We start from the raw sequence: 13105 nt of genomic DNA on the forward strand, positions 1-13105 counted from the left end.
CAAACAAATGAAGGTTCTAAAACTGCTGGCACTGCATCAATAGAGTGGACTAAAAGCTTTGAAATTGCTATATTTACAGTAAGTTAAAAGTAAGTGAATTAATGAATGAATCATACAAACAAAACTCTCAAAGGAATATGCGATCACAGACGTGCTGTTCTTCCAGAATGTTGCTACTGATCTCATTCCTCATTCGAATGCAAAACACAATGTTTGAACATCATGTCGACCAGCCCCAAATACTTCACACAGCCCATCAAATATGTAAATACAAGCATGAATATGCAAATGAAGCACGCGAGGAACTTTTTAAAAAATCATCATAATGAAATTCCAGCATGAATTGCAATTTACTCACCTTGCCCTTGCTCCCCTTCATCCTCTTCCCCCTCTTCATAGTCCTCCACCGCCACTGTCTCCTCCTCTTCCTCCTCCTCCTCCACCCGCTCTTCCTCTTCTTCTTCGTCTTCTTCTTCGTCCACATCTACCTCTTCCTCACCCTCCCCTCTCCCCATCTCGCCTTCCTCATGCTCCATTTGCTCTTCGTTGTAGTCCATATAGCCCTCAACCTCCTCCACCTCACCCTCCTCCTCTTCCTCTAGCGCGCCTTCCTCTTCCTCCTCTCTGTCGTCCATCTCCTCCGTTCCATCCGTCTCGTAGCACTCCTCCATTGTCGAGTTGTCCATGTCGTCTAGGTAGGTGCTTCTTTTGGGTGAGGTCTCCAAGGTTTGCCTGTCTAGACTCTTTCTCTTCTTGGCCACAGGGCATCCATACACACTGCATGGGAGAGATAAGAGAGAGCCGCCATTAGCGCTTAGCCTCACCTGGACATAAATGTTCACTTTCTCTGCAGGGAGTCTCTTTGTTCAGGTGCTATGCTCCGCAAACTGACGGAAGCAGTACATTACACGCAGTTACAGCAGGAAGAAAAGTATTCATATAGGTACATATTTTACTACCTTCATTAGGTGTTAATAATGATTGCGTTCACAGTGAAATGTGGTAAACAGTTACATATTGATGTGATTTCTCTTTTAAACTGAACAGAGGGTTTAGTTCGTTTTTTGCAGGTTAAACCAATTTGTTCTTCAGGCAAAACAAAATCACTCTGTGTGCTCTGCAAACACATTGTAGCAGACTGATATGCCTTTGTTGTGACATGAACCCAGCACATCAAAAGACAACTGCCTGTCTGGAATTGTGATAAAAAGGGGAAAAGACAACATGAAGTCTGATTAATTGAATTGTGCCAAAGCGTGGATGATTTTCATGCATTCCTCTAGGTCCCCCTTTTTCGGAAGAGGAAAACAAATCTAAATCAGATCATCTTTGTATTTGTTGTGGCCATTGACCACACGGGCTTCCCCAAGCTCAAAACAGCCACCTGACCAACATGTATGTGGGTATGGTATGTATTTTCCCATTTGTACTTTGACGAAGAGTGTGTGCACACGTGTGTGGCTGTGTGCACAAATCTGGCACATTTGAACAAAAGCAACCCACACAGTCAGAATTATGATGAGCCCGGAGTGTTTTGGCCATCAAATAAAGCCCCTTTCCAAGCTGGGAGCTAAACACGTTTTGGGCACGTTCACTCGGCTGTGAAATATCCCTGGGCTGCTATTTTACAAACGCTCACACAACCTCTGGATATTTCCCTTGGCCCGGCTCTACTTTTACACACAAAAAAATGTCTTAACTAAGTGAATGGCTCAAACTTGTGTACTGTGTGTGTAAACTTTATTGATTATATGAATAGTTTTTTTGAAGTTCCTGTCTGGTGCTTCTTTAGTCGAGGAGAAATTGATAACATTTGCGCTAATTGTACCGCATCTCACTTTGCTACAGTACAGTTTGGATTGGGAAGGATTGATCAGGATTGCAGTGATTTCTTTATCAGAAAGCAATTGGCATTCTGGGGTGACAACAAAGTTAGGTTAATTGAAGACTCTAAATCGTCCACGGGTGTGGTTGTGAGGGTCCCCAGCCTCACGCCTAATGTCTGATGGGATAAGTACCAGCTCAGTGGCAATCCTGATGGATGGACTTTTGACTTCTGTACCATCTTTCAGAAGTCGCCTTTTGCAATTTCATGCATGGGAGAGGATGTGACTTTGTTTTACCTTTTGACCTCTTGTTATAAAATTATCACAATTTCAGGGTTCTTAAATCTTAAGGCAAGTTAAATTCAAAACTCATTAGTATTTGTCCAATTCATTTCAATACCGTTTGAAATTAAATTTAAGTCCACCATTACAAATTCACAGTGCCCCATGTTGACCAAAGTTGCTACAGTACATACTTTGCGTCTGCTTTTAAGAGTCCTGACTAAAATCACCTCACTGTTTTGTTGGTTCCGCTGTCATGATCACCTGGCGTTAACGTAAGTCTTTTTTCATTTTATTTTTTATGAATGTTAATTTATTTGGAGATTAGAGACTTCAGTATATTTACAATCACAGAAATCCGGCAAATCCACTTATCGTGTGTTAACATTTAAGACTTTTCAAATATGGATTTAAGACATTTTTTTGAATGCCAATTAAGGACTTGTATTTAGATTCATGGAATGAATGCCTTTTAAGACTTTTTAAGGATCTGCGGAAACCCTGTCAGTCAAGTGTTCCATTCTCACCCTTCCCTCGCTCCCTTTCCTTAAACATCCATCAGTCAGTCAGCGTCCATCCCGCCTTGCAGGCTCAATCTCCCCCCTGCCCAGGGATTCCTTAATGGTCTGACCCACTGGCCCACTCTGCAACCAGGGGCCCTATTTCATTAATCCAAACCCACATGGAAACTCATTCCCTGCCTGACAGCCAGGCCTCTGCCCCGGGGCTGCATGAGGGTCTATGGGGCAGTGTGTGTGTGCGTGAGCATGCATGTGTGTGGTGAGCAAGCTGCAGCACTGTGATCAATAGTGTTTTCAGCCAAACACCTGAAAATCACATTAAAATGCCATTCGTTGCGGCTCCAGGACCCTCAAGATAAATCAAGGGCAGTACCCGATAGGTTAGCTGCTGCCAAGTCCGGAGAGCAGAGCAGATGAGAGGGATGGGGTAGAGGAATCTGAATGTGCTGCAAATGTTGCACCGAAATTACAAATTAACCATAAAATGATCTAGGTTCATGCCGGAAAACATCGACACGTAACTTCATTTGCACGGATGACAATAAATCAGGCTTAAAGCGGAAGTCAACGCAAACATTTTTTTTCAAGAATATGTTCAATGCAAACCCCTAGTTGAAACAGGGCATTCTGTCGACTGAAAATGACATCACAACTGCTCACAACGACCAATCACGGGTGAACTATTTTCTGAATCTGAGCCGTGATTGGTCGTTGTGAGCAGTTGTGATGTCAATTTTAGTCGACAGAAGACAAAATGGCCGCCCCCAGAGATGGCTAAAAACGAGTGCATTTTGCTGTTTAACTGATATTCCACAAACGCAAAATTAATCAGAATGCCCTGTTTCAACTGGGGGCTTGCATAGAACATATTCTTGAAAAAAAAAAATGTTTGCGTTGACTTCCACTTTAAGACCAAGCAGAGCTTTGTGGTTGACTGTACTTTTGCTCCTGAATTACTTTTAAGAAAACTTTGGAATTGCTGTAATTTACTTAGCTAATGGATTGAAGATCATGACCACTGGGTTGCTCAGCTGTTCGTTGCGTCTTTAAAAGAGTCAAGCGCACTTCACTGTTTGGGGTCACTATTGCACATACAAATATGGTATTCAATGACAGAACATGAAGTAAACACAGTAAAATCCATCTCTGCTTGATATTCAACCTACATCTACTCCCCAGCATTGACAAATATTTGACTCTTATGGTCAAATGATCCAGCTCCATTTGAAGCTACACCAGAAAATCTTATGTAAATGATTTTTAATCCCGCTGCGTTAGCAACAGGACATCTTGGGTCTCAGGTGTCATAATGTTCCTGCGCTGTCAGCTTGCTATGAAACCGGGAGAGAAATATTTATCCCAATGCTCCCAAACTCCACTGATGACTAAACAACAGGAAGCCTCCACAGCTCCATCCCACGTTCCCTGATGCTGTCACTGTGTGACCTTGGATGCAACATGCTTCATCGCAGCTACATCCCAGCCCACTCACACCACTTGCCGTTAAAATGATTTAGTTGTATTTAAATCAGTAATACATATAATGGAATGAAATACGGTTTTAGATTAGCGCATAACATAAACATGTTTTCCCACAATGACTGATTATAGATACAGTGTCACCTTGATTTAACTTAAAGCGAGGTGCCATTGTAAAACTGGCCGCAATCAACTGACAGCGACTGGTACATGTATTTCCGGGGTGTGCTGCTGTTGTCACAGATGTACAGTGCAGACTAGAGTAGGCTAACAGACATGCCTATGTAGCGGCCACGTTAGCGGTGGGCGACTGTCATGTGAAAAGAATGGAAAGCATGAATATTAGCTTAGCATCATGCATCTGAAAAGGAGCATGTCATATTCATGTCGGCTGTTTAATGGAGTGAGCATTCGTCATACAACATACTATTTTTGGTAGAGTACACAGTTGTATATTTGGCAAGCTCTTATCTATGGAATTCATTCGTAATGGAGGTGAAAAAAGGAAGCATACAAACGAAGCAGGGATGTTCCATCAGAGATTAGAACCTGATTGTTGAACAGACAGGCGGCACGGTGATCGACTGGTTAGCACGTCCGCCTCACAGTTCAGAGATCGTGGGTTTGATCCCGGCTCCGGCCTTCCTGTGTGGAGTTTGCATATTCTCCCCATGCCTGCGTGGGTTTTCTCCGGGTACTCCGGTTTCCTCCCACATTCCAAAAACATGCTTGGGAGGTTAACTGGACACTCTAAATTAGCCCTAGGTGTGATTGTGACTGCGAATGTTTGTTTTTTCCGTGTGTCCTGCGATTGGCTGGCAACCAGTTCAGGGTGTACCCCGTCATACTGTCCAAAGACTGCTGGGATAGTCTCCAGCACTACCCTTGTGAGGATAAGCGGTATAGACAATGGATGGATGGATGTAGAACAGACGTTTTAACCGCATAAAAAAAAAGAGTCACCTTTCCATCATATGTCCACTTTAATCCTATATTACATTTACTGTGTGTTGAGGAACACAAATTGCTACTGGTCTGACTGAAAAAATGACGGCCAATTTGTAGTCATTGTTGTTCAATTTGCAAATAAGGTTACGACAACAGTAATATTTTCAAACGGCCTTGGAAATATAATCTGACTTTATTTTGCTTTGCAGAAGATTTAGGTAGAAAAGTTGAAACTTGTCCCATCATGGATTGCCACTGAGAATCACTTGCATGATTTGTTTGGCACAGTTCACACCGGATGCCCTCACTGAAACAAATATCCATCCATTATCTGAACGGCTTATCCTCGCAAGGCTCGCAAGCGTGCTGGAGACTATCCCAGCAGTCTTCGGACAGTATGACGGGGTACACCCTGAACTGGTTGCCAGCCAATCACGGGACACACGGAAAAAACAATCATTCGCAGTCACAATCACACCTAGGGCTAATTTAGAGTGTCCAATTAACCTACCATGCATGTTTTTGGAATGTGGGAGGAAACCGGAGAAAAAGCCACGCAGGCACAGGGAGAACTTGAAAACGTAATTTTTTTGCTTTAGGTTTTTATATGTGTGTATATATATATATATATATATATATATATATATATATATATATATATATATATATATATATATATATATATATATGTATATATATACATACTTATATACATATACATATATACTTATATACATATACATATATATAGAATGATATTGATAGGAAAGTTTGACTGCTCAAATTGGCACACTTAATGATTAAAAATCACAAATCGAACTAACACTCCTCTCTCCCTTACTCTTAGTGTCCCTTAAAATTGTGTCCCCTGGGAAATCCTCAAGGAGAGGTAGCAATCATAGAGGAAAAGGGCTTCACATTGCAAAAAGAACACTTCATATTTTATGGAGTGGCTACCCTCAGCATTATGGAATGGAACAAATTCTATTACACTTTGAGGAAAGTGGCCCTTACATGCAGAAATAACACTTGAAGAGGGGAAAGCCCATTTGTGGAGCCTTAATGTGAGACAGGAGAGGGGCGGGGGAGGCAAGAGACGGAGGGCTCCCGTTTGGCTAATTTTGGGTGACAGCTGAGCGACTGCTGGAATGCGACAGCGTTGCATGGCACCTTTATTAGCAGTCATATTAGCGGCTCTTCTCAGCAGGGGCAAAAGCTTTAGCCAGTCATTAGCATCACATGCTATTTGTCTCCATGACACAAGGATGAGGCTGCCTCTTCCCCATTCTCCTCTTCTCACTGCAGATTTTTCCTCTATAATCCTCCTCTCCTCTCACCCAACTTTCTCTCCCCACATTTCTCCTCCCCCCATTACCTCATTTACTCGTTTCCCTCCATTGTATCCCCATCTGTAAATATTTAAGAATATACATTGCCCAAATCTTATCTCTTGCACAACCCCAGCTCATTGGTGTTTCACCATAGACGAGCGATGCAGGGAATGCAGCACCTCTGGTTGTGGCTTCCATCCAGCAGCAAGATCTATAGACACGTGTGGCAGAGCACCGTCTCCATGGTGATAGCCTCCAGAAATCCACGAGGGATTGGCTATCCTCACTGGCTGACTGTGAGGGCAGCCAGCCCTTTAGAAAAAAGGGGAACTGTACCCAGACAAGCAAGTTTAGACCTAGGGAATGTTTCTTTCTGTGTTTGGGTGCAGACATTGGGCAGGTCAAGAGACAAAAGACAAATATGCAGTCATTTGCTGTAATTGCCACACACAGACAGGTTTGCAGACAACACATTACTACTGCCCAAATTATTGTTGTTGTTTACACATCATTCGTATTTGTATTTATTTATTTGGATATACCCCTTGAGATGAGCCATCTCATTTTAGAGGGGTTCCAACTTCCAAAATCAAATAACATAACACTAAGACAACACATAGAACACACCTCTGCCCACAGTTTCCCACCTCTCCCCCACCGATCACATACAAACATAAAACTCCATACTGTATATCAATCCGAACAAAACTGAGCTGGTGTGATAACATAAGTATAAATAAGTAAACAAATCATACACATACATGTTCGGTAGCAAAAATAGTAGTCTTTACGAAGAAGCAGCCCTTGAGAGAAAAAAGTAATTATGGAGAATTCATTGAGACATCCCGAAGGAATGCCGCGGCGTCTTCGGGGCCGGTGAAAGCATTGGGGGTGCCATCAGTATCTATCCTTAGTCATGCGGGGAAAAGCAGAGAGTATTTCATTCCGCGATCTCTCAGATCTTTTTTTAATTGGATCGAAGAGCCGGCGTTTCTGAATGAGCTCAGTGCTGAAGTCGGGGTAGATGTGAACTCGCAACCCCCCGTACAACAGCTCCTTCACGCGGGCTAGTCTCACAATCCTCAGTTTATCAGGGAGATGGAGAAACTTGACAAAAATTGGTCGTGGCCCACCTCTATAGTACTGGCGAAGATGCAGTAGGGTCCGATGGACGTACTCCAGGAGAAGGGGAGTTGTAAAATGTTCTTTACCAAGAAGAGATGGAATCAGCTGACCCATAAAGAATACGATATCTCGGCCCCCTGCATGCTCAGGAACATTCAGAAAATGGAGGTTGTTGGCCCGGCTCCTGTTTTCCGCGTCTTCAACTTTCACTTTCAAGTAAGCATTTTCTTTCTCCAAACTTTTCACCCTCTTTGCAAGGTCTGTTGTATTGTCCTCATTCCTGCGCATTCGCTATTCTAATTCCACAACTTGTTCTCCCAGCGTGGACAGCTTCCACTCAATTCCATTCAGACTTTTTTGTATATTGTCTATTTTGGTGTCAAAGTGAAAGAGCATTTCAGATTTAAGTTGCTGAATGGCCGACAGGAGCGATTGTTGAAATGTTTGATCCATGGAGCAATCGAATCTAAAGCAAGCTCAACAACTACTGCAAATGCAAATGTAAGTAACTTGACAATGTTTTATAACAGCAAACTGACTGGTCGATCAAAATTAAAGATATGACTTTGGGATGCTGATTAGAGTCATATAAACGCAGGCTGAGTCTCCGACAAACACTCACACCACCGTCATGGCGGCCATCTTGATTTTTGTGATTCCAGTGTCACATTTCATGTAGATACAGTAGATATTAGTTATTCTTTATTAATATTACTATTATTATTATCATTATTACTATTATTTAGTAATATATGATTATGTGAGTTAGCATTACATTTGACTTGCGTTGTACTACATTTTTATTTACCTTTAGGGCAGCCCTGGAATGTCGGCAAATAAACTGCCAGTCTTGTTCAGTGTGGACAAAGAGAATTATAGAGGATGCAGCAATTGACAGTCCACCCGCAGAATTTACTGGACCCACCGCTGTGGTGTCCTTGAGCAAGACACCAAAACCCCGAATTGCTCCCTGGGCGCTAAGTCACGCCCTGCCCCAGTGTGTGCCACTAATTATGTGTGTTTGCTGTGTTAACTGCTGTGATGGGTTACATGCAGAGGAGAAGTTTGGTGCCTATTCATAGAGTTCATGATAATAAAGATGATAGTTTTTCTCCTAGCTTGTAGCTTATCTGAGGCCTTCTGGCTCTCTTTCCAATACTGAATGAATTGTAATGGTCTAAGTATTCCAAGGTTAGCTGTCATGATCTACTCTGCATCGTGTTTTTTTTTTTTACTGTTAGTTGACTTTTCCCGATGTTTTTGTCTTTGTTTCCCCTTGGTGGCCCAGCAGGGAGTTGAACAAGGAGGAGCACACATGTGAGCAACTTGCAGCCAGCTCTCAGTCGTTAGCCATGCGGCCAGACCAGGAAGGCGTCAGATCGTTCCTTTGTCTTAAGGCCTCTTCATACTCTCGCGTATGCACGCGCGACAATAGCCATATTGCATCACATGACCGACACACGTGTCGAGCAGCACCTCTGCATTCCCTCTGCAACACACGACAAAAATTGTTGCTTGGCGTAGAATGCCGTGCGCATCATCTCTCGTGATTGGTGCGTTTAGTCACATGCTGTGATGACATTACTCAGCTTTCCCTGGCTAGGTTCCTCAAAACACAAGGCCTCTTAAAAGCGGAAGTCAACCCAAACATATTTTTTTCAAGAATATGTTCAATGCAGGCACACTAGTAGAAACATGACATTTTGATTATTATTGCGTTTGTGGAATATGAGATATTAGCAGCAAAATCCACCCGTTTTTAGCTATCTCAGGGGGCGGCCATTTTTTCACTTCTGTCGACTGAAAATGACATCATAGTGTCTTGGGGCTCAGGTAACGACCAATCATGAGTCAGCTTCAGAAAACAGGTCAGCCGTGACAGGTCGTTACCTGAGCAGTTGTGATGTCATTTTCAGTCGACAGAAGTGACAAAATGCAAGCCCCCACCCCCCCATTGATGGCTAAAACAGGTTGATTAACAAATGCAATATTTATCAGAATGCCTTGTTTCAACTATTGGACCTGTATAGAATATGCTCTTGAAAAAAAATATGTTTGGGTTGACTTCCACTTTAAGGGTAATGTACTATATGCACAGCAGCTCATGACGTATTCTGGTAGAAAATACAGAGGCGTACTATTTCTGGCTTCCGTTTATTCCAAGCTACCGGGATGCCATATGGAGGAAAAATAACAGAATTCTTTAAAACTGTTTCAATGTGGGGTTTTGTAATAGGTCGGTATATAACACGGAGCTGGTGCTTTTCAAGGTTGAAATGTTTTTACAGCACTGATCTACAACCACAAGGAGCTCTGCTACTTCAAGCATTGAACCAGCATCCCTTATGGAAAAGTATTATTAGTTTTGTGTAGTGTTTTATTTGATTATGGATGAGTGTGACTTTTTCCCCCTCTTGTTTGTCTGCTCCACCTACAACCACAATGTACTTTGCCGCTTATATGGAGCTGGCTGGTAACCCCTCAGCGAAGAATACATCCCCAAAGTGATGTGGGGAGTGATGCTAGCCAGTGATAAAGTGAAGTGAGGGGACCAAATGGTACAGGACATTCAAATTATTGAAATTATTTCCTTCCATATATCATCATGGGGAATGTGAGGTTCCTCACCAACGGGCAAACTTGTGGCTCTAAGAAATTAGCAGTTTTTTGTTTACATTCAACCTTTCATTTGCTGCCGCTACAGCCAATTTGAGCGATGAATTCGTGAGATTATAATGTTATCATATACCGGTCAGTGGAAACTTCAGACTCTTGTCTACTAACAGCTTCACACAAAATGTTAGTCTGAAACGAGAACAAAAATCAGCTATCGTTGTGAACTTATATGCACATGAAATGTTTCCTTTGCATTTAACCCATCACAGTTGTGGACCCGGCAAGCACACACTTTTTTAGAGGCACACACAGGAGCAAGGGGCTACTTAAGCACTACTGAAGACGTGAGCTGTTCACGGTATTGGTGTTTTCTTCAAGGACACCACGGCCGTGGGTCCGGGATATGGAGGATGGTCTGTTGCCGCATCCTCTCAGGCACTATTATTTTTTTTTCCCCACAATGTTGTGTGACTTCAACCGTGGTCCCCACGGTGGCAGGAGATAATCTTAACCACTTGGCCACGGCTGCCCCTACAAGATAAAACTTTGGACCTCCTGTATGCCAAATACCAATGTGAAGGAGAAACCACTACACGCAGGACCATATTTGCTTGGTAAACACTGTGCCACGTGACATTGTGATTTGTGCGCAAGTGTCACTTGACGGTTGCATCCTGTTTACATGAGAAGGTGCATATATTTTTATAACATTGATGACTAAATGATCATATTAGTTTTTTTAATTATTTTTTTTATTATTTGGAACCTCACCTCGTTTTGTTTTTGCGGACTTGTGCTAACAAACCAAAAAACATGTTTTGCGCTTGATAGTGTTGAAAAATAAATGTAGTCAAACATAATGAAATATATATTTTTAAAGTGATATACACAATAAAAAGTCAAACGCATTCTGCAATATTTATTCTGTTCTAATTTCTTCTATGATGTCTGTTAAGGAAAATCATGTTAAGTGTTGTCCTTTTTTACTTTTCTATTTTTAGTTAATCACCTGTAAAATAATGAAAATCTATGTGATGAAGCATTGGAAACACATCTTTGTGGGACTGTGCGTGTGTGTTTCTGACAGAGAGACAGAAAGCGAGAGAGAGCGGAGCGGATCATTTCAGAGCTGTCAGGCTTCTCCCGCAAGCTGGGGAGAACAAAAGACAGAGTCTTGGTGCAGGAGGCTCAGCACATGGCAGACGACTGCAATTTGGGGCGTTTTCTGGCGGCTCAGGCTCCAGCTCACATCTCAGCCACCATGGCTCATTCTTTGCACACAGCAGCATGGCTGTCACCTCCAGCTAGAACTTGTAAAATATTAAGGTGATAGCTCTGGCGTCTAAATAATCCCTCTTCAATGCAACTTAATAGACGTATGTAAGCTCTCCCCACATGTCCACCTGGGTCTTAACAATTTACGCATTGTTTAATTAGAGTCTCCTCATGTTTGGAAAGACAACAAACAACTCCGATGTCTTGACTACAACGATTTTTATGTTGAACACAGCGTGTGCGATGTACATAGCTGAGAGGAATCAGAACCCAGCAGCAGGCTGTTCAGCTCAGTGGTTCGATAAGTCTGTTGTTCTCATTCACTAGCACATCTCCAACATTTGTAGCCTGCAGCTAATGAGCCCTGTCTCAGCTTTAGGAAAACACTCTTGCTTCTTGCTACACTTCTTTTTATCCATGTCACTGCAAGTGTCCTCATAGAATACCGGCTGCCCAGTTTGAGCCTCTAAGTCAGAACATCAGCGGCAGTACAGCGGCAAGCAACGACTCAGAGTGGAAAGTCGCTCAATCCATGCAGACACCTCCCTACCTTTCATTCTTTCTTCCTGCACTACCCAGAAAGCCCAGCCTCTTTTCTTTCTTTCTTTATTTATTTTCCTACATCACACTTGGTGGTAAACGCCTCCTCACAGGCTGTTTGTGCACCTTGCTGATACTATTCCCATCAAGGCGCCGCAGTTTAGTAGATGGGCGATATAGCGTCTGGTGAGGTTTCTTCTTGGGATGAAGCAGAGGCCATAAAAGACGGGATGAGACAGATTTGGGGCTGCTCAAGTGGTGCATTGTTTTCTTTTTGCAGCAGCACTTAAGGAGGACTATAGATTGCATTATATAATTTGAAGGATGGGGGAATGTTGTAATGTCAAGCCAATGCAATCCAATTAACATAACTGGACAAATCAGAAGGTGCATTGTTGACCTTTTTCTTGACATTTGCCAGTATATGATCACAAACAAATGAGCAAACTCTTTGCACAATTCTTTCTGTGACATGCACATCAAGCAATATGTACAATTTGTAGAAGAGTTTCACTTATTAACTGCTAATTTATTTTTAACAATGAACTCCTTCTCACAAATTTGTGGCCACAGAAATAGTATAAGTAGGACATGTTTTGGAAACACACACCTGTCTATATAAGGTCTTTATAAGAAGCCGATGGTCATTATGTCACAGGTTTTGGCCATGCTGTGGTGAATTGGCTAAGTAATTGTTTGGCCACAAGTGGTTGGGTACCTCCTTTCCACCCGTCACTCCGAGAGCAAGCGATGAGCGGAGTCTATGTGGGGGAGAGGGCGAACATCTCTTGTTTTGGGTGGACTCTCAGAATCTCCAAAAATCTCCAATAACACCTCAAATAGCTGTTGCTCATCGCTTAAAAATTTGCTGGAGGGGTCGGAGAAGTTGCTAAATATTGCAACTAAATTGCAAAGTTGGCACTGAGCAGCCACTTTGTCGCATGTCTTAACTCCTCCCCGGTTGTCATGGTAACAAATGCCTTCTGCAGCGTTTGCACATGACAGAGCTACCCCCTAAAAATGAATGATATGCATCAGAATGTGAAATGTGGATATTTAAGTGTGGTGCAATTCTTTGTCCGTTGAGTAGCTTGGTGCAAGAATGTCAGGCGTTTTATTAAGACCACTGGGAAGTGTTGTAATTTGTGTAAAAAAAAAAAAA

General features: G+C 42.5%; 1 protein-coding gene across 9 annotated transcripts in view; it reads right to left on the reverse strand.

Moving 5' to 3' along the window:
- Positions 1–13105, reverse strand: part of myt1lb (myelin transcription factor 1-like, b) — a 131332-nt gene that overhangs the window by 50107 nt on the left and 68120 nt on the right. For all 9 annotated transcript variants that reach the window (XM_086049249.1, XM_086049247.1, XM_086049252.1 and 6 more), the window contains one exon: positions 359–777. In XM_086049249.1, coding sequence (XP_085905375.1) covers positions 359–777 — 419 coding nt within the window. The remainder of the gene's footprint in view (positions 1–358; positions 778–13105) is intronic.

Source organism: Filicampus tigris, chromosome 13, assembly GCF_054856515.1.
Source record: "Filicampus tigris isolate MCC_2025a chromosome 13, RoL_Ftig_1.0, whole genome shotgun sequence".
Taxonomy (NCBI): Eukaryota; Metazoa; Chordata; class Actinopteri; order Syngnathiformes; family Syngnathidae; genus Filicampus; species Filicampus tigris.